The sequence below is a fragment of the Fundulus heteroclitus genome, unplaced genomic scaffold (genome assembly GCF_011125445.2).
Source record: "Fundulus heteroclitus isolate FHET01 unplaced genomic scaffold, MU-UCD_Fhet_4.1 scaffold_48, whole genome shotgun sequence".
Lineage (NCBI taxonomy): Eukaryota > Metazoa > Chordata > Actinopteri > Cyprinodontiformes > Fundulidae > Fundulus > Fundulus heteroclitus.
Window position 1 is genome coordinate 307,004 of NW_023396901.1, and position 23,313 is coordinate 330,316.

Genomic DNA, 23,313 nt, shown 5'->3' on the forward strand with positions numbered 1-23,313 from the left:
AGCTTTCAAGTTTAAGCATGCATGTGGCATGTAAGTTATTCTCAACAATGTTTGACAAAAAGGTATTGTTCAAGATCTCTGTGTGTGTGTGTGTGTGTGCGTGTGTGTGTGTGTGGTAGTAAACAAGTTTGTTGTTTTCAAAAATGTCATGTGAACAATTTTGTAGATTTTTTTGTTTTTCATGTTGTGAACGACGGTCTGTTGCTCCATACTCTCTCACTTTTATCTTTAATCTCCTTGCTGTAACATCTATTTTTTAACACATACGCACTTTTAAAACATTCTCTGTAGCTGCACATCGCACTTGGGAACTCCTTGTGTTTCACACGGTTTGCTTTTTTGGCGTGGTAAAAGGGCGCTAGTCTAGCTTTAGCCTAGCCTAGCTTTAGCTCCACAATGGCTTCCTCCCTTACTCTCTCCTCCGCTTCTCAGTCTCTATCTAAGTCTCCCCCTATTTCCTGCTCTCTGTGTCAGATGTTTAGTTATTCCTCTGCCTCCTTTAGTGATAATGGTACTTGTAATAAATGTAGTGTTTTTGTAGCTTTGGAGGCGAGGGAGTCAGAATTGGAGACCCGGCTCCGTTCTATGGAAAAACCAGCTGATAGCCGCCCCTTTGCTAGCGCAGATCCACATAGAGTTACTTTATTTATCTAGAAGCACCCGAGCAGCCGGATAACCAGGCCGGCTGGGTAACTGTCCATAGGAAGCATAAGGCCCGTTTACACTACACTTTTTTTTAACCGAGCCGAGACCAGTCCGAGCTCGGTAACCGAGATAACTCTTGTGACACTGAACCGGACCGCGCTAAACATAACCGGACCGCGCTAACTGCAGACCAGATCCTGAGCAAGTGTCGGACTACTTTTTTTTTTTTCCCGGTTATCTGATAACGAAGAGCGCATGAGCAGACCGCGTCATCCCCTTACAGTCAGCTGACTGTCTGCGTTTTTTCCGGTGTGTCTGGCTGCACGTCCCAATTCACACTCATTCAGACAAATTTCAGGCATTCATAATAATACTAGCTTCCTTACCGTGCCACACGATTTCCAGTGATGATTCTGCTTAGCAGTGTGATGAACCTCAATGTCTGTTGTTGTTTCCTGCATCTGTAAATCCTTATTAGACGTTTGTCTTATTCACGTCTCAAAAGCCGACTCTGTCTAACCATAACATCCTGAATGTTACGGGTCCCGCCATTTTGATTTGCTCAGTCCCGACTTCAATCCCAGAGAGCAGCAGTACCGCAGATCATCACTAGGATGCGAGGAGCAACCAAGGAACCGGGATAGTGTGGTGTGTAAACGGTCGTCTCGGCTTGGTTAACTGATCCAAGCTCAGACTTGTCTCTGCTCGGCTCGGTTAAAAAAGTGTAGTGTAAACGGGCCTATAGCTCCAGATTTTAGCCCCCAGGTCACCAACAACCCGTCTGTGTTTCTAACAAATTTTCCCCACTCAGTGACACACCCGCTGAGAAGCCGACCCTGATTATTGGGAGCTCTATAGTAAGAAACGTGGCACTAGAGACACCAGGGATCATAGTTAAATGCCTGCCAGGGGCCAGAACGGGCGACATAGAATCTTACCTGAAACTGCTGGCTAAGGATAAGCGTAAATACAGTAATCACTGGTTTTACGCTTATGGGGTAAGCGTAAATAATGGGGTAATGACACCCGGTCACGCTGATCGGAGGTCACTAAAGTTGGTGTTGCTTTGGTGTGTAAGTTTGCAAAAACAATGCCGGACTCCCTAATTTTCTCTTGTCCCCTGCCTGATCTGACCAGTGATGACATGTTTAGCCGCATGTCATCATTCAACCGCTGGTTGTCTAGGTGGTCTCCTGAAAACGACGTGGGCTACATTGATAACTGGCAAACTTTCTGGGGAAAACCTGGTCGGATCAGGAGAGACAGCATTCATCCCACTTTGGATGGTGCAGCTCTTCTTTCTAGGAATATGGACGGATTTATTAGTTATCCTAAATGCTGAAAACCCAGGGTCCAGACCAGGAAGCAGAGCCATAGTTTAACACACCTCTCTGCAGCTTCTGTACTGTTACCCACCCATTACCCTATTGAGACGGTGTCTTTCCCATGGCCAAAACTTAACAGATCAAAAACTGATCTAAAAGGAATAAATCATAAAAAGCTAATAAAAATCAATATGGCACGCCTTGAGTCAAAAAATAAAATAAGGTCTCTCCCTCCAAAGACTTTGTTAGTTAATTAATTGATTTCTGATAAACAGATTTCTTTATTTTGTCTCACAGAAACCTGGCTACAAAATGACTATGTTAGTATAAATGAGTCCCTCCAATTATTAAAATTACCACATTCCCAGATCTGTGGGAAAAGGAGGAGTGGCAACCATCTTTCAGTTTGATTTACTAATTAGTCCCAGGCCAATTAATAACTACAGTTCTTTTGAACATTTAACCCTCAGTTTCCCTCATCCAAATTGCAATGCAATAAAACCTCTTCTGTTTGTTGTTTTGTATCGTCCACCAGGCCCTTACTCAGTTTTTGGATCAGTTGTCAGACTTATCTGATTTGGTGATAAACACTGACAAGGTTATTATAGTGGGGGATTTCAACATTCACGTTGACACAGAATGTGATAACCTTAGCATAGCCTTTAAAACTATCCTAGATTCAATTGGTTTTGCTCAAAATGTGCATCAACCGATGCACGCTTGGCTCCATACTTTAGACCTTGTGCTGACATATGGCATCGATTGTGAAGAATTAACAGTATTTCCTCACAACCCTGTCCTATCTGATCATTTTTTCAATAACATTTGAGTTTTATCTAACTGAGTTCTCCACCCCCAAAAGAGGGTTCCATTATAGTAGATCATTATCGGACAATGCTGCACCAAACTTTAAAGAGTCTGTCCCCCTCTTAATATCGTCAGTATTGCAGAAATACCCTGCAGATAGCAGCAATGTTGTTTCTTCCCATTCAAAAATAGATGTCTTTGTTAACGGTGTGACTTCGTCATTGCGTTCTGCATTAGACAATGTAGCTCCCTTGAAAAAGAAGGAAGCTGGCTCCCTGGTTTAATTTATAGCTGCATTCCTTGAATCACAATGTTAAGAGATTGGAAAGGAAATGGCGCTCTACACACCAAAAGGAATCCTACCTAATCTGGAGGCACAGTCTATTGTTCATCAACCACGCCCAAGTAAGTTCTCTCCTCCCATCGTTTTCCGCACCAGCTCCCATGCAAACTTTAACTCGTCTTGCTCGTCTGTAGACGAACCTGAAAGCAGATTACTGAAACCTCCCGTAAATATCGAGCAAAAACCTTTGCAAATATTTGTAAATAAACCTTCTTACCTTTAACTGGTTTCCTGAGTGATTCTGCATGTGGGTCAGGAAATTATCTCCCAACATGACAGAAGCATTCAAACAATTAGCCCCAAGCCATACTTTGACTGAGCATAATGCAATTTGCAGTGGTGGGCATAAATAACCAATGAGTGAACTTTTCAAACTGAAATATTAGCTTCGCTACCAAAAAACCAACCCTGTCTCACTGAAAAATGTGTAATATCCACGTTATTGTCACAATTTAGTTGCGTCTCTTGCCACACTCCCGTAGCTGTTTTTGGGGGAAACATTTTGTTTTAGATGCCTGTTAGTCTATAACTACTTCCAAATATTCATGTTTTATTGATAGTATTTCCAATAAAAGCTTGTGGAACTTTCGCTAGCTGCCTGCCACAAGGTGTCACAACGCCGGCTGTCCAGAAATTCAACACTGTGATGACCCTCCCGCCCCCCGACAGGCTGATGACCATAACACATTCTTATATATATATATATATATATATATATATATATATATATATATATATATATATAGTTGCACTACCTGAGCCACTTGTGTGGGTTGCAGACATGATAGTACAACAGTGAAAGCACCACCAGCATTCAAAAGTGACCAAAATACCGTACTTGCAATTGCAAGAGCCGTCGGCCCGCACCCACAGGCTCAGAAGTCTCGTTCAAGACCGTGAGAGTCGGTCTTGCTTTACGGCGAGAACTCCATGTGTTTTCGCCCTGCCATTCACTATATTCACGCTCGAAAGCAACAACAAAGAACCGCGTGTTAACGTCAAATAAACATGCAAGCATATCGAGTTTTTATTATTATTATTATTATTATTTTATTTATTTATTTATTTTTAATGTTGGCGAGGCGGTAGCTTGAGTTTGGTGAGGCGGGCGCCTCGCCAAGATAGTGCTGCGGTAAACCCTGATGTTCATACTTTCACTGTGTTAGTCATTGTTTGTACTGCCGTTTTTTCGACTTTTCGTTGTGTTCGCCTGTCTGCTAAGCTCAAAACAACCGCGCCTGGCTTGACGGAGAAACCAGAACAGCTGAGCATCGTGACAGTGCACTTTTACTTTCGTCCTCTGTGGGGAGCCTCGCTGGAAAATCAACCCTTTTTGCATAGTATACCTTTAAGAGCAACCATAATGGACAATGAAAAGAAGGTTGGAAGTCAAAATCAAGACAACATGGAAAGAAGTAAGCCAACTGTCAGAACTCCAGAAGGGTGCATCCAGAAAGAGAATTCCTAAGAAAAACAAACAGATGCCCCTACCTGAGGCCCTGGAATCTGCCAAACAAAGACCCCAAGCATTGGTTGTCAGACTGAAGAGATACACAAAGGAGACTGAAGCCAGAAGAATAAACAGCTAATGTGTATTCCAATGGCAGGGTAATAACACACGCGCCAACCCACCAATGCAAGAGACTGAGTAGACTGAGACTGGGAGAAAGAAGCATCACATAACAATGATGCACAGTGGTTAACAGATCTAAGAGCAGACAACAATAATTTCCCTGAAAAAGTCCAATGAACATCACAATTCCAGACATCCAGCAAAGACTCTCATGTATGAAGAACTGGACAACACCAGGCCCAGATATGGGCTTTATCAGCCTACTGGCTGATAAAGCTGACACCAGCTGCTGGTTGACAAAACAGTCGCCCTAGACTGCAAAAGCAGACAAACAAACATGTGCACTGGATTGATTACAAGAAAGCTTATGATTCAACTCCACACCTTGTACAGCTTGAGGCATCCTGTAATGCCTCAAGCTATACAAGGTCAACAGCAAGGTCAACAGTTGATGCCAACTTCAAGCCAATTGTACAAATATCCATCAAATGTGGAATATACCAAGGAGATGCTCTGTCCCCTCTGCTGTTCTGCATAGGCCTGAGCCTCCTCAGCCATATAGTCAACAGATCTGGGTATGGTTATAGACTTAGTCAATATCAGCCACCTCCTTACATGAATGACTTCAAGCTGTACGCTAAGAGTGAGCAAGACATTGACTCGTTGATCTACAGCAGGGACATCAGAAGACGTAATTTGGGCTGACGTCATTCGGGTTATAAAAATGTGGCCACATGGTGACAAAGAGAGGGAAGGTAAGCTACACAGAAGGGATTGCTCTCCCAGAAGGGAGAATAGCATATATTGAAGAGAGCTTTAAGTACCCTTGAATACCACAAGCAAATGGCAACCACAAAGAGGCCACAAAGAATATAGGAACATCCAAATACCAGTTCAATGGCAAGAACAAGGTCTAGGCAATCAACAGCTATGCCTTGCCAGTAGTCAGATACCCTGCTGGGGTAATAAGTTGGCCAAAGGAGGAAATCCAGACCACTGATTTTAAAACATGAAAGCTACTCACCTGTGAAGCTACATGGCAGATTCCACTCCAAATCCAGTATCCAAAAGCTATACATTAAGCACAAAGGAGGAGACAGAGGCCTAGTGAGCATCAGAGAAACCATTGAAGATGAAACATCCAAGCTCCAAGAATATATCAGGAAGATGGTCCCAGGGGATGAAGCAAATGTTTCAGACAATGGAAGCTGGACGAGAAGGAAATGAAGGAACCATTGTAGGAAGAAAAACCCCTGCATGGGATGTACCACCGACAGATTGCTGAAGTGGCTGTTATGATCAAATCCTACCAGTGGCTAGAGAAGGCTAGAATGAAGGACAGCACTGAAGCACTGATCGTGGCAGCACAGGAGCAGGCCTTGCACACCAGAGCAATAGAGGCCCAGATATACCATACCAGGCAAGACTCCAGGTGTAGGCTATGCAAAGATGTCCCAGAAACCATCCAGCATCTGACAGCAGAGTGCAAGATACTAACAGTGAAGGAATACATGGAATGGCATGATCAAGTGGCTGGTATAGTGTACAGAAATATCTGTTCAGAATACCAACTGTGGACCGCCAGATCAAAATGGGAGTCACCTCCCAAGGTGATGGAGAATGACAGAGCTAAGATCCTGCGGCACTTCCAGATACAAACAGATAAAATTGTAAAGGCCAACCAACCGTACATTGTGCTCATTGATAAGCAGCACAGGACAGCCAGGAAAGAAAGAGCACGAGAAACTGGAGAACACCAAGGACTCAGGGAAGAACTAGAAAGAGCCTGGAAGGTTCATTTAATGTAATTCTTTTTGCGTGCTTTTCAATGGACAAGATGTTCAAATGACCAGAGAAGTCTAATTGTTTTAAGCAAATTAAGTATTCAAAAATCCAAAATCTTCTTAGTTTTTCATATTACTGAGCCTGGGACCAATTACTTTTGTATTTTTTCTAGCCTTTTCCACGTTATCCCTTTTCCTCTACATGTTTCTTTCCTGTCTTTTATCTACCTGACTTGCTTTCTTCTATTGACTATTGGCAGTTTATTGTATTTGTATTTAGTATCCTCCTTTTTCATTCGGTTTTCTTTTTGTACATTTGTTTTGGCACTTTTCCTTCTTTTCTCCAGTGAGACATTTTTCCTATTGGTCTCTTCCATGATCAACTTTACTTGTTTCCCAATATAATAATGCTTCCCCCCCTCCTTAATTCATTTCGAACAATTCTGTCTGTAATTTCCCATCGACTCAAACCTTTTCAAAGTTATCCAACCCTTTGATTTGTCCTTGGTTAACCTTGTGATAACCCCCTGCCACTTTTCTGTCCTTTACATGAGCACAGATATGCAGACATCTACATAACATCAGCTCCACAACAGGAACTAATACTAAAAATTGCTCTGCTGTTCTCTCCGAGGAAGCCCATTCATCCTCTTTCTCAGAGGATCTGTCAAACAAGCTCACATATGAAAAAGTAAACATTTGTACAAAATATAATAACATAAACAATATTTTCATAATGTAAAGAGTATTAGGTGCACTTCCAGGACGGAAACAACAACAATTTCAGTGAGAGTTCTTACCCTGATTTGAGACTGACAAGTGCATCCACAACACCGGTTTGATGGTACTTCACCATGTACTGGTGCATGGCTGGGTAGTTTTTTCTGATGTTCCTCTCAGTGGATCCATTTGGGACAGTCCCAAAACGGAATGGAGGTGAGTATGCATATGGATTCTGGAACTGCGATTTTTGGAAAACAAACAAGAGAAAGACAGGAAAACAAAGAACTGGTAAGTTTACACAATAAGAATCACAATAAGGTTGTTGAAAAGTTTTTTTGTGTAGATTAAAATAGATTCAGCAGTTCTCAAAACGTTTACCTCCTCAGATTTCTAAGTATTACTATACTATATTTTTTAAAAGTAAATAAAAACAGGACTTGGATGTTCATCAGTTTTTGAATTATTGTTTAATTAAAAGGCAAAAAGAAGAGGAAATAGATATTTTAATCATCCATTTGTATCTCAATAGTTGCAGTCTATTTGTGCATTCAGCCAAAATTAACTTCCAACTTGACAAAAATAGTAAAGAAGCCTCCCAAAGTCAAATTGTTAAATAATAGTTTTGCGGATTTCTCATTAATTCCAACGTCAAAATCATTTTTGTACTGCACATACAAAACATAGTGACAGCTGTAGTAATAAACAGCTTGTTTTCATACTGAGAGTCATTCTGTTTGTAACTCTGGGACAATTCAGTGCTTTAAGGCTTAAGCACCCTTAAATTTGATTTTAGCACCCATAAAATATGAATAAACTATAATTACTATTTTACAAGATTGACAAGTCCTCAATGTAAGAATTACCAAATATTTGTTAGAACAAAAGATCCAAATGAATTTGTAAAATATGACTGTAACCTCCTTGTCAGAGCCTTCTGTTTTGATGTTATAGCTACATGTAAATGTACTAATGTGCAGCCTTGATTTTTGATATCCCTTTTCGTTTTTTCACTGCCCATTCCGTTTTGTTTTTTTTCATCTGTAGTATACAGTGGCTACCCTCCAAAATGATTAATCCACCTTGTTTATGGTAGCTTCAAGAACCCTCTTCCCAAAATTGATAAGAAACAGGCAGTTACAGTGACTTTCCCGAAATATCACTCACTGTATGCTAAAAACTGAAAAGTGAGTGTATAGCTGAAAGTGAGTGTAAAGTCTTTAGAAAAATGTGGACATCTGTTAAGTTATTTTCAAAGATAAAGTGATTGGCTGTTTCTAAGGCTTGGATTTTTAGCTGTTACCTGAAAAGGAATACATTTTCATCCAAGGCTATTCAATTTACACCACAAAAACAGCAAGACTTTTTTTAAAGGATGCCCACTTTCCCCCTCACTGTTTGCTATTTTTATTGAACCATTAGCAGCAGAAATTAGACAAACTAATGATATTAAGGGTATGATATGCATGGATATAGAGCAAAAAGATAGTCATTATGTATATGATGTATTACTTTAACTCCAGCACTTAAACATCTCTCTCTTAAGTAATTAGATCAAAAGCTACAGTACTGCCAATTAACTGCTCCATACGGAGCCCCGTAGATTTGCAACTAAATTCAGGGAGTTTTAAATATTTGGGTATTACTGTGTCGCCTAAACTGGCAGACATAACAAAACCTAAGCACATCCCTTTCTTAAGGAAGATAGAAGATTGTCTTGCAATATGGAAATCTCTGCCAATTTCACTTATGGGAAGGGTTGTTCCAATTAAAAGTGGCAAAACTTGAGAAACAAACATCCGACATGGCGGATCCCATAGATGATTTGGAGAACCGCAGCCGCAGATGTAATCTTCGATTGGTTGGTCTGCCCGAGAGAACGGAGGGAAAATATCTAGTCACTTTCATGGAGACGTGGCTCCCCCATGTCAATCTAACAACAAAATCCGTGAAGATTAAGGTTGACTGCGCTCATCGCTCCCTAGCACCGAGGCCGGGCCCTAACTAACACGCCAGACCCATCATCATGAAGCTTCGCAACTTCGCTGATAAATATCGAGTGATGGCAGCAGCTCGGCACCTCGCTATAGAGCCGAACCAGCCAACGGGTTCGGATTAAAGTTTCCTTTTTCAACAGTTATTCGGCGGTGGTGGCCAAGAAACGCAAGGCTTTTGAGGAGGTGAAGGGTTGTCTAAGGAGGAAGAATGTGGACTATGCCCTTCTTTATCCTTCTATGCTGAAGCTGTCTAACGGTGTGGCGAAGAGATTTGACACACCCGAGGCAGCCGCGATTTATGCAGAATCGCTGCCCTAAACATCTGTAAACACCGGATTTATTATTCCCATCACGGCGCCTGGACAGTGCCTTATGGAACGGTGTGAATATCAATCGAGCTCAGTAGGGCATGGCTATGGCTGTTTTTTTTTTTTTTTCTGCTACGTAAAACTAGGTGAAATGTAATGTTTAATTCTACTTTACCACATGCTTGGCAGACTGTAGTGTGTTTATGTTTATGAGTAGGCGCGTGGTGAGCGCTTGTTGCACCTGCCGTCTCTAGGGCGCAGTAGGGTTGTTGCCAAACTGTGGTCTGTTAAATGTTTTGTTGTACAAGCTCTTTGTACTACTTGTTTTTCTTTGTTCACTTAGCTCTTACTCAGTGCCTGGTGATTCAAATGTCTTAATATGCGTTATATTATAATGAATAAGTTACAGGTATGCACCTGGAATGTATGGGGTGTCCACATTCCTATTAAGCAGAGAAAAGTAATTACATGTATAAGGAAAGATGATATAGATGTTGCTATGTTACAAGAGACACAAGACATTATTTTGTTCTCCCAAAAATCACCTTACATTCAGTTTTATCATGAGACTAACCTGTAAAATGATCTGACCATGCAAGACTAATTTTGAAACTTAATTTTAAAACAGCGTTACATCATTCTCACCACTGGAGATTCAACACCACTATTCTTAAAGACGAGTAATTCAACTCCAACTTTTCTAGTGAACTTTAAATGTTTTTTTTTTTAAATCAATACTCCATCTGCCAGCAATGCCTCTGTCTTGTGGGAAACATAACAACAGTAATAATTTCGTACTCTGCAACAAAGAAGCGCCAAATACAGGAGAAACAAAAATCTTTAGAGAGTGAATTGATGATGAAAAGATGGCGACAAGGTACCAGAAAATAAATTAATAAATATTTGCTTTAAGAATTTTTACGAAAACCTCTACTCTTCCGATCAAGTCCAGAAGGAAGGGCAGCTCATGGACAATTTCTTTGCTCAAATAGATTTACCACGTCTATCAGAAGAGCATAGAGCTACCCTCAATAGCCCCATAACAAACCGAAGTGATTAAAGCTATCAAAGCGTTACAAAATGGAAAGTCGCCAGGCCCTTACGGATTCCGTTCCGAATTTTACAAAAAATGTTAAGATATTCTAGTAGATCCTCTTTTTGACATGTTCAACCACTCCTTTACTACAGGAGTATTCCTACAGACACTGAAGGAGGCCAATATATCTTTAATCTTAAAAAAGGGAAGTGTTCTGATTTATGTGGATCCTATAGGCCCATAGCCCTTCTAAATGTAGATAGGAAACTGTTGTCTAAAATCCTGGCCTCACGTTTAGAACGTTTTTTTTACCAGCGCTGGTGAAAGAAGACCAGACAGGTTTTGTTAAAGGTCGGAATTCAGCTACCAATGTAAGACGTTTGTTGAATGCTATCATAGCTTTCAAGCAGAAATCTATTAATAGTGGTTTCTCTAGATGCAGAGAAGGCTTTCGACTGAATTGAATGGTCTTTCTTACTGTATACACTGGGCAAATTTGGGTTGGGGATAATTTGGGATTATATATACTAAACCACACGCAGCAGTTTTAACTAATGGACTCAAGTCTGAAAACTTTAATACTCATAGGGGGTGATGCAGTGCTGCCTCTCTTATTTGTTTTGGCTATAGAGCCACTTGCAGAGGCTATTGGGATGACAGCCACAATACGTGGTTTAGAGATTGGACAGTCATGTCACAAAATAACCTTATACACGGATGATGTTCTAATCCTTCAAACTAACCCTGAAACATCTATACCAGCCTTCTTGATGTAATTGACAGATTTAGTTGTTTCTCCGGATATTAACCTGACTAAATCTGAGGCGATGCCCCTCTGTACTCTCTCAACTATACCATCTACTACACCTCCTTGTCCTTTTAAATGGTCTCCCAAAGGGTTTGTGTACTTAGGAATCTCCATCGCCCCAATCTTTTGATCAACTATACAAAGCCAACTTTCCACTTTATTTTGTAAAACTAAACAGAACCTAGAGCGATGGATGTCACTTCCTGTTTCCTGGCTGGGACGCATTGCCTTGTCAAAATAAATATGCTGCCTAGGTTATTGTATCCTATGCAAATAATTCCTGTTTTGTTCTCTAAAAGGGTGTTGAAGGATATAAATGGTTGGCTTAGCTCTTTAATTTGGAGCAAGTGCAGACCCAGGCTTAAGATGGCAGTATTACATCTACTAAGCACAAGGGGCAGCCTTAATCTACCTAATATTAAAATTTACCAGCTTTGTTTCCATTTGAGATTCGTAAATGAATGGATCAAGGGTAAAACCTCAATTTGGATGGACGTTGAGACAGCACTATCACACTGAAGACTATTATTTTTTTAAAATTTTACAGAAATCGAAGCCCTCCTGTAACAATCAACACTCTAAAAGCATGGCGGATTACCCGCCGCCTTGAGGAAAGATCAAATATCACATCCATTTTTACCCAAATAATAAATAATCCTGCTTTTCCCCCAGGCTCCTCAGACCCTGGTTTTTGACAATGGTTTAACAAGAACATAAAATCCCTTAATTACCGTATTTTCGTTTTTTGAAAATAAGGCATTATATTACTCACAGCACAACCCTTGCTGACCACCCTGAAACATCTGCTGTTGAGAAAATTCTGTTTAATTAACAAGTGAAAGCATCTCTGAGCTCATTTTACCATGCACTCAACGGAGTTTCAGCTACTGATGCGTGGGGGGTCACAGGTGTGTGGGAGAAGGAATTGTCTGTAACCATAGATGAGGAAAAGTGGGATACTATCTGGTCTCTTGCAAAAGGGATCTCAGTTTGTACTCGTACAAGATAAATACAACTTAAGATCTTACACAGACTACATACTTCCCCTCATCACAGGAGCCTCTTTAACTGCTCTCTTTCCCCTCTGTGTCTCAAGTGTGAAATTGATGTGGGAACTGTAACTCATTTTGTCACAAACTTCAAAGATTCTGGGCTGAAATTATATGTGAAATGGAGAAACTTTTTCATATTCATCTTGACATGGACCCCACATCCTTGATTCTCGGTCTGCCAAGTGCCTGTCTGAAAACATAAGCCAACAAAAGACTGTACAATATTTTAACCTTTGCAGCTAGAAAAAAATATTCTTCTGCAGTGGGTCAGTGACAAAGTTCCCTCTGTCTGTGGTTGGTGTAAAATTATTTTCTAACTAATGGAAAATAATTTCCATTATTAAATTTTCTGGAATATCTAACTACTGTCATACATCACAACGAAGACCAGTTTTACAGAGTATGCCACACATTTTTGGACTATATTGGACCAGACCTGTCCTCCATACTATTAAGAGGCTTGCTGTGGGCCTGAACAGTATATGTGCATTATAAGACTGATTCACCACCTCTTGTACCATGTTGAATGTTCATCTGCCATGTAAGAGCTGTCATGTATGTTTTGTGTTTGTTCTGTTCTGTGTCTAATATGAAAGACACTGTTTGTCTGTTGAAACACTGAAAATGTAATAAATCATCCATGAAGTTCACAAAGCGTGAAGAGGCTGTTGCAATAGTCCAAACATGATGACAAAAATGCATGGATCAGCATCTCAAGGTTGTTTTTTTGGAATTTGCTATGTTAGACAATTGAAAGAAGCCAATTTTAAGTTGTTTTTTTGTGATGCTCCAGGGACATTACCTGATCAAATACTAGTTTTAGGTTTTTCAAACTGTGTTTTGTCACCTGGTTTAAGTCACCCAAGTGCTGCTTAATGCCATTATTAGCTTTGTCTGGGGCAATAATGTGCATCTCTTTTTTTCTGGGTTTAGTTGTAGACTATTCTCACCTAGCCACTGCTTTATTTGGGACATACATTGAATCAGAAAGTTCAATTTGTGGGCCTCAGATGTTGCCAAGGAGCCGTAGAGCTGAATGTCATCCGCAAACAGGTGATATGAGACATTCTCAAACTGTTAGATAATCCTACCTAAAGGAAGCACATAAATCAGGAACAAAATAGGTCCTTGGACAGAGACCTGGGCTAGTCCACATACAAGCTTGGTATGGTCAGACATTACATGGTTTGCATGCACAGAAAAGCTCCTGCCAGTCAGATATGATGAGAACTACTCCAATATAGGTCCAGTGATCCCAACTACATCCCTTATCCTGTTTATCAGGATGTGGGGTCGACTGTATCAAAGGCCAAGGACAGGTCCAGCAGAACTAGGGCAGTACATTTCCCTCAGTTGGCAGACATTAAGATGAAACTTTAAGCAGAGTAAAGATATTGAATACCTGGAACATATATTTGAAGGAACTGAGTTTATCACTTTTGATAGGTTAAATATACAATATGATATTGACATAAAAAATTATTTGAATATCAACCAATTAAATCTATAATCCCTTCCCTGGGCTGCCACTTTGTCATGGTGGAGGGGTTTGAGTGTCCCAATTACCCTGGGAGCTATGCTGTCAGGGGCTTCATGCCACTAGTAGGGTCACCCTAGGCAGACAGGTTCTAGGTGAGGGACCAGACAAAGAGCAGCCCAAAAACCCCTTATGATGAATAAGACAAATGGACGTTGTGTTCCCTCGCCCTGAAGCGGGTCACCGGGGCCCACTCTGGAGCCAGGCCTGGAGGTAGGGCATGCTGCCGAGAGACTGGTGGTTGGGCTTTTACCCATGGAGCCCGACCGGGCACAGCTCCAAGAGGAGACATGGGTCCCCCCTCCAATGGACTCACCACCTGTAGGAGGGGTCAAAGGGGTCAGGTGAATTGTGTATTGGATGGCAGTCGAGGGCAGGGACCTTGGCGTTCTAATCCTCGGCTGAAAAAGCTGGCTCTTGGAATGTGGAATGTCACCTCTCTGGTGGGGAAGGAGCCTGAGCTAGTGCACTAGGTCGAGAGGTTCCGGCTAGAGATAGTCGGACTTACCTCAACGCATGGCTCTGGCTCAGTCTCCTCGAGAGGGGCTGGACACTTTTCCACTCTGGAGTTGCCCCTGACGAGAGGCACTGAGCAGGAGTGGGCATACTTGTTTCCCCCTCATCTTGGTGCCTGTATGTTGGGGTTGAACGAAAGGGTAGCCTCCCTCCACATACGTACAGGGAGAGGGGTTCTGACTGTTGTTTGTGCTTATGCGCCACACAGCAGTTCAGATTACCTACCCTTTTTGGAATCCTTAGAGGGGCTACTGGAGAGTGCCTCTCCTGGGGACTACCTTGTTCTGCTGGGGGACTTTGACGCTCACATAGGCAATGACAATGAGACCTGGAGGGGCGGCCCACCTGATCTGAACTTGAGTGGTGTTCTGTTGTTGGACTTCCGTGGTCATCACAGATTGTCCATAACGAACATTATGTTCAAGCATAAGGGCGTCCATATGTGCTCTTGGCACCAGGACAGGCCATAGTTCAATTATCAACTTTGATGTTGTTGTCTCATCTGACCTGTGGCTGCATGTCTTGGACACTCGGGTGAAGAGAGGGGCAGAGCTCTCCACCAATCACTACCTGGTGATAAGCTGTATCCAGGAGGAAGCCGGTCAGACCTGGCAGGCCCAAACGCATTGTGAGCGTTTGCTGGGAACATCTGGCAGAGTCCCCGGTGAGACGGATCTTTAACTCCCACCTCTGGGAGAGCTTTGAACACATCCCAAGGGAGGAGGGGAACATTGAGTCTGAGTGGATCATGTCCCATGCCTCTATTGTTGAGGCGGCTAGTCAGAGCTGTGGCTGCAAGGTTGTTGGTGCATGTCGTGGTGGCAACCCTCGGACGCACTGGTGGACACCAGCCGTGAGGGAAGCTGTCAAGCTGAAGAAGGAGTCCTATCGGGCTTTCTTGGCCTGTGGGACTCCAGACGCAGTTGATATGTACCGGCAGTCAAAGCGGCAGGCTGCTCAGTTGTTTGCTGAGGCAAAAACTCAAGCGTGGGAAGAGTTCAGAGAGGCCATGGAGAAAGACGGCTTCGAGGCAATTCCGGTCCACTATCCAGCATCTCAGGAGGGGTAGCAGTGCAGTACCAACACTGTTTATAGTGGGGGTTAAGTGCTGCTGACCTTGACTTGGGACGTCGTGTGTCGGTGGGCGGAATACTTTGAAGACCCTTCTTAATCCCACCAACACGTATTCCGTTGAGGAAGCAGAGCCTTGGTTCTCCCATCATTGGTGCTGAGGTCACCGAGGTGGTTAAAAAGCTTCTTGGTGGCAAGGCCCTGGGGGTGGATGAGATTCGCCCTGAGTACCTTAAAGCTCTGAATGTTGTGGGGCTGTGTTGGTTAAGGTAAATGCAACATTGCAGCATTGCAACATCGGGGGCAGCTCCCCTGGATTGGAAAACTGAGGTGGTGGACCCCCTATTTAAAAAGGGGGACTGGAGGGTGTGTTCCAACCACAAAGGAATCACTCTCTTAAGCCTCCCTGGTAAGGCCTATCAGAATCAGATATACTTTAATAATCCTAGAGGGAAATTGCTGTTTCAGTACTCTCACCATAACATAAACATGACAGACATTTCAGGGGGGAGACGGTTCACTGAGGCCGTGCTGCCAAGGACACTACTGTGTCCACAAGGTGCTGCCATTGGATCTGTTGAAGGAAGATTACAACAACATGGGGGAAATGGAGGGGATTTGTGCAATGTCGCCATAACAACTCAGGGAAGAATTTGATAGTGGGAAGTCTGATTTGAAAAAAATTAATTTGTTATGAGAAACAAGCTGAACCAACTTTTCCTTCAGCTTTAGAGTCTTTTCGTCGCTGTCTCCTGGATCCAGTTGCAATATTCCAATCAATGGGCTAGTTAACGTTCACACTTCCAGGTTTTATCCCATCTCACCTCTGTGTACCACCACCGCAGTCAGCTTATCAAGCTTACAGTTCTGTTCATTCATCGCCTTAGTGATCATGTTGACTGCCGCCGGCAGTCTCATCAAGGCCATGTTGACCGCCAGCAGCTTCTAAAGGTGCTGATACATTAAATATCCTCCGAGACCAAAAAGAAGGAATCCAAGTATCGTAAATCTGAATAAGTAGACATCTTCGACATCCACAACAGAAAGAATTCAGAGGCACACCGTGGACCATTTCTCCCACGGGTCCAAGATGCATCCCGCAAAAAAATGTTCCGTTGGGACAGACACGCTCCCCGGTCCTTTGCTTTCCAGTTGAAAAAATTTGATCAATACCGTTGAGAGACCAGCTGACGAGATCCATAATTTCCTTAGAGCTTTCGGTTGCTATGAAGAAATGGCACAAAAGACACAAAACGAAGCAAATAGCAGGAGAGAGGGGGCAGGGTAATAGCAGATAAGGAGCTCTGAAGAGCTGAAGAAAAACCGACAACCTCAAAGAGAGACAGAACGGAAAAATAAGAAAAAAAATTCCAGGGTTCTGGAAAGAAGGGTCTGTCGGATAGTCGAACCACGGATCCAGGAAAAGCAGTGTGGTTTTCATCCTGGCCGTGGAACACTAGATCAGCTCTATACCCTCAGCAAGATCCTGGAGGGTACGTGGGAATTTGCCCAACCAATCTACATGTGTTTTGTGGATCTGGAGAAGGCATTCAACCGTGTCCCTCGGGGGGGTCCTGTGAGGGGTACTCCGGGAGTATAGAGTACCGGGCCCTCTAATAAGGGCTGTTAGGTCTCTGTATGACTGGTGTCAAAGCTTGGTCTGCATTGCCGGCAGTAAGTCGGACTTGTTGCCCTTTATCACAATTCTGTTCATAACTTTTATGGACAGAATTTCAAAACACATGGACAAACCACAAGAAGGTGTTGAGGGGATTCATTTTGGTGGCCTTAGGATTGCGTGTCTGCTATTTACGGATGACATGGTTCTATTGGCTTCATCAGGGCATGATCTACAGCTCTTACTGTAGCGGTTTGCAGCCGATTGTGAAGCAGCCGGGATGAGGATCAGTGCCTCCAAATCCGAGACCATGGTCTTGAGCCGGAAAAGGGTAGAGTGCCTGCTCCAGGTTGGGAAGGATGTACTGCCCCTAGTGGAGGAGTTTAAGTATATTGGGGTGTTGTTCACGAATGAGGGGAAGATGGAGTGGGAGATTGACAGGCGGATTGGTGCAGCATCTGCTGTGAAGCGGGCGCTGTACCGGTCCATTGTGGTGAGGAGAGAGCTGAGTCAAAAGGCGAAGCTCTTGATTTACTGGTCGATCTACGTTCCTACCCTCATCTATGGTCACAAGCTTTGGGCCGTGACCGAAAGAACGAACTCCTGGATACAAACGGCTGAAATGAGTTTTCTCCGTAGTGTGTCTGGGCTCTCCCTTAGAGATAGGGTGAGGAGCTCAGTCATCCGGAGAGGACTCACAGTATAGCCACTGCTCCTCCACGTCGAGAGGAGCCAGCTGAGGTGGCTCGAGCAACTGGTTAGGATTTCTCCTGTACACGTCCCTGGTGAGGTGTCCTGGGCACATCCCACCGGAGGAGACCCAGAGGGGGAGACCCAGGACATGCTGGAGGGACTATGTTTCTTGGCTGGGCTGGGTACGTCCTGGGATTGCCCTGGAGGAGCTGGCCCAAGTGGCTGGGGAGAGGGAAGTCTGAGCCTCACTGCAGAAGCTGCTACCCCCGCGACCCGACTCCGGATATAGCGAAAGAAGACAGATTGATGGATAAATCTATTATAAGAAAATAGCTCATTAAAGGTGGTTTACAAATTCCAATAAATGTATTAGAGTTATTTGATTTACCCCCCCCCCTAAAAAAAAACAAAAAACAAAAAAAACAATTGCCTAAATCATACAGGACAGTGTCTAAACTAGATAATTCAATATCTCTTCCTATTATGAAATGGGAAGCAGATTTATCAGTAAGCTTTGAACAATACCACTGGTATCAGATATGTTTAAGAAATTTCAAAATGACTAGAAACCTGATATTACAACTAATACAATCTAATAACAGCGCACAGGCAATACTCCTGACAATTATTTCCATGCACTGTGGTTATGTACACCTGAGGTTCTTGGGCCAGCTATTTGAGGACCTGTCAAAGTGTTTGATATGTAAAATGTTATCTTCCCCTTCATTTTCTTTGCTAAGGAAACTATCCTTGTGAAAAGGAAAATCAAAAAAAAATCATACTATACAGATGTTTCATTAGATCATATTAGTATTGAGACAGCTTCTGCCTCCACACCAGGGAAAATGTGGGAGTTTCCCCATACAAACTCCCACGTACCCTCCAGGATCTTGCTAAGGGGATAGATCGTTTTGAGCCCCTTGGATCAGCTCCATAACCTAGTGGGAGAGGGGACTGTTGGATGTGTCCTGTGAGGCCTGGTGGCTTATTTGGGGGTGCCTGGTGGATCTGGCCCTAGGGTCTTTGGTCCCCACTGAGGTGGGACTTTGGGAGCCTAAGGGTGGCCTCCAGCAGCCACTTGCGATGCTTGATGCTCTTGGGGGGATTGGACATGGGTTACTGGCCTGATAGCTGTGCTGCTCCTGGGTGGTTCCGGGTCTCAGGGTTCCTGGGGTATGTCAAGCCTGGGTTCTGTGAAGAACATTGCTGGGGGTTTGAGCCAGTGAGTGCCAGGGTGTTGGGTTCGGGCTGCCCCCTCTCCTGGGACATCTCAGATCCCCCTATCCTGCTCTTCTCCATTGGCTGGAGCCTGGGCCCACTGGTGCGTTGGTGGTCCTCAGGGTTTGTGCTTGGTGGCTGCTACGCGGGGCCTGGGCCCTGTGGCTCAGTCGGGGCCCCACCGCGGCCCCCTTGGGCCTCAGGTCTCTAGGCCTATGGCTTGATCCACTTCAGCATTGCTGGCTGTTGGGAGAGCCCGCGGGATCATTGCCGCAGGTCCCTGGGGCTTCAGCACTGTGGCTTTTGGGGGGTTTCCTAGGGCTCCTCTCTGCTCTTCCCTAGGATGGGGGAGGAAGCTATCCTGGTGTTGGCACCTCTTGGGCACCTTTGCTCTGGGGGTCCCTTCGGGCGTCTGGGGTTCTGATTTTCCCGGCGTCTGTCTCTGCACTCCTTGGCTCCTCATAAACACTATTGAGCATTTTTCTTGTATGTATAAACCTTACATACACAAGTGCACTCTCGTAAACACTTACAGGTGCTTGGATTCAGGTGCTTACCAATTCACTTCTACACAGAAAACCCCTGTTATTAGCTTTAGCTGTCACTATATACATTTTGTATTAAATAATACTGCATATTATTCAGTGATGGTATCAAGGCGTTGGTTGTTTGTACATGTAATGCTTTATCAGTTGGTTTTGCTGTTCTTTTTACTTTTTACTTTGCAGGTGTAGAAGCAGACTCAGAGGATGTTATATTGCTCTCTTATTTTCCTCTCTCTCTTTTCACTTTTTATCCGTTTTTGCATTTTGTCTCAACTTTTTCTCTTCCTTTTTTCTCTTCTACCTTCCCGTTTTTGTGTCCATTGAACGTTACATAGTCCCAGAATAAAATCTAATAAAGCTATTTGCATATATAAATCAAGCGGAGCATTATGGCGAAAGCAGTAATGCTCCACTTGTGAAAGTAAAATCTGTTGGGCTCTCTTTGGCATTAAGACAGCAACTCTTAATGCTACACTGCCAGACAGTACAAGTAAAAATATTTAAATATATTTAGCTCATTTGTTATATAAATATAACAAATATATTTATAGTATATCTTCAATATAAATCTAGTACAAGTAGAAATCATATTTTTCTTCCCTAAAAGAAAAATATGATTTTTCTTTATTTGACAATCCAGTCACTGATCAGAATTATTCAATGAAAGATGGATAATTTTGATCTCTTGCTGATTCATTGTTGGCCTTCAAAACCCAAGTACAGACTGATGTGGTGTAGCCCCTTCCAACAGTCACAGAAGTAGATACTTATTTGGGCCTTTTGGTGAAAATTAATTCCCCCCCCCCCCCCCATGGTAAATCTTGCCCATGTCGGATAATCATGGTGTGTCATGTACGAACACTATGAAGGAGTTATCAAAATTTTGTATGTTTGACAGATGACAATGTTTGCCTGTTTAATGCCACCGGTTGTCTTAAATGCGTTTGTCATCTTAAATAAATACAATAATTTATAGCTTTGACGATACATCATGGATAATGAAAAAGAGAAATATACATACATTCTATTTATTTTTCAAAAAAAAACTATAGCATTGTTAGGTGATATATTTGCTATAAATAAATCTTAAGAAACACATCTTAGTTTTGCCAAAGCAGAGTGGATAATGTGTTTTGAAGTTGTAAACCAAAATAATATATGTTGGATTTTGGTTTCATAAACAATCAGAGAAATTATTAAATCATGCTTTTTATACTTTGGTTGAGCCTCTTATCTAGGGTAACTAACCAATTACCCGGTCCATGTTGACCAAGGAAAAGTGACGTACCAAGAGGCCTTACTTTTTAGTTTACATTATCTGATTTTTTATGACAAGTCTGTAGTTACTTATTTTAAAGAATTAAGATCATTTAGTTAAACCCAAAATTATCCATACCCCTGGTAGATTTAAATTTAACATACTTTTTATTCAGCCATTAAGTGTGGTTCTGATTGTAAATCATTGTTATGCCATTACATGACAAACTGCAAGTCCCAGTATGCAACACCGTTTGAAGCACAACTCCGGCACCGTCCCACAGCTCAGATTACACCTGAGGTTATAGCACTGCCCTGCAGATCAGATTACACCCTGAGGCTAAATCCCTGTCCCCGCACCAACACGCTTCCTTCTTTTGCACAGTGTCGCTGTATTGAGAAGACGTCCGGCTGAAACTCTGCATGTTTGAACACGTGGTGGGCCCATGACCGAATTTCTTGGCAGGACCAAGTTGGTTCATCACCCTTTTCCCGCAGTTGCTTATGGCCTTCTCAGGTGAGGCCATTCGAAATTCAGCCAAGAACACTGCCAGCTGTGTACCAACAATCTTCCATCGGGAAGTGACCAAAGTAAATAGAGCTCCCTTTTCCTCCATACACCTAGAAAGTGTTATTTGTGCCTGGGCAAAATCTTAATAGAAGTTAATGCTAAAGTTTACTCCAAAGGGAGTTTGTTGACCATTTTTGAATTTTTTTAAAGTGTGACTGAATTCATGTGAAAAGCTATTTTTGTGCTTTGTTGCGGTTTTGTAAGAACAGCTGTGCTGATTGGCTCAGGATTAACCTCTCCCTTCTCCTTTTTGCTTCTTTCCTTTCTGCTTCTTTCTCTGGTTATGAGCTTCCCATGATTTTTGTTGAAGCTCGTTGTGTTAGCCAGGAACCGTTGTTAGTCGAGTCAGCCCTCAGGCTCTCATCTGGCTGTGGTAGCTGACAGTGTCTGGTGAATTAGATTACTGTCCCCCCCCCCCAACAGATTACTGCTGTTTTTATCCAGCAGTTGACCATTCACACTGAACCTGGTTCGGCTGGAGCATTTCGTTCCTGTTAAAGAGGAGTTTTCCTCTCTAATGCCGCTTCATACTTGCTCAGTATGAGGGATTGCTGTAAAGCTATTGACAATGCAGATGACTGTCCACTGTGGCTCTACTCTCTTTCATGAGATATGAATGCTGCTTGTTAAGACTTGACACAATCTACTGAGTTTCCTTAAATAGGAAACAAATTAACCAATCTGTTTGATATGATTGAATTTGAATTTGTAAAGTGCCTTGAGAAGGCGTGTTGTAAATTGGTGCTGTGTAAATAAAATTTTATTCAATAGAATAGTTAGTGTGTTCAAGTAGTGTTGTTAAACAGAATATTTGCTTTAACAGGGAACTACTGGTTTAATAAAATTTTAACTAGCCAATCGTGGTTGTCTGTTATTTTTAATCAGTGACCGAATGGTGTCTAAGACCATCAAATCATCTCTCTTTTGAGTTAACAACCGAATACACTTATGATTAATGATTAATAATTCCAACTGCAATTATAACTTAAGGTTATTGACAATCACCGGGCGAGTCTAATTCAATTCTTCAATGGGCTAGACACCCATCATCCAGGTTAAATAAGCTTAATAATTAATTAATAAGCCAATTTACTGTGAGAATTATTAAAGGCTGGTAGCCCTTAATCATAACCATTTAAAACTATTTTCATTTTAGTTACCCCTTTGATTAGAATGACATATTATTAGTTATAATATCCAATGATAATTATTAATAACATTTATAATCAAATAGATAAAATTACACATCAGATTTAAAAAAAATAAAAGAACACTATGTTTAACCATAGTTTAACTACTTAAATGTAGAATTATGGTTTCAATAATGTTATGTCATCATCATAAAAAATAATTTACTTTAATCACCCAGTATTGGAGTTGAAATTGAACTCTCAAATTTCTCAAGTTTTGACAAAATAAATGCTGGATATCTTTCTAAAATATGCTGTGGAGAGTGGACTCAATAAATGATATAAGAGGCTTTCTATGCACATTGGACTGGTTATAGGGCAGAAAGCAGCAAATGTGCTTTAGGACAATTAAGGATACTGTTTTCAGTCTGCACAATATAGTCTTAGTCAGAAAAAAATCTTTGACTCTGCTGCAGTAGCAATTCAGTATAGACTTCATTCTTTCCAAGTCATAAGGGTTTGATCTGCTTTGTTTGTTTTTGCCTAAAGGACACTCTTTTATGATGAAAATGCAATATTTATTTCCTTTATTTCACCTTATTTCAACTTTATATAATGTATGCAAAAATAATAATAGTTTAAGAATGCCAAAGAAATTTTATTTCATAAATTGGAATTTTGCCAAGCCAACTTTATTTATGGTGCTTTAAAACCAACAGGCACTGACCAGTGTGCTGAAATAAAGGAATGAATAGGGAT

The 23,313-nt window shown here is 42.1% G+C and overlaps 1 protein-coding gene across 2 annotated transcripts in view; it reads right to left on the bottom strand.

Annotated features, from left to right (window-relative positions):
* Positions 1-23,313, bottom strand: part of grin2aa (glutamate receptor, ionotropic, N-methyl D-aspartate 2A, a) — a 302,450-nt gene that overhangs the window by 39,082 nt on the left and 240,055 nt on the right. For both annotated transcript variants that reach the window (XM_012876661.3, XM_012876660.3), the window contains one exon: positions 7,278-7,438. In XM_012876661.3, coding sequence (XP_012732115.2) covers positions 7,278-7,438 — 161 coding nt within the window. The remainder of the gene's footprint in view (positions 1-7,277; positions 7,439-23,313) is intronic.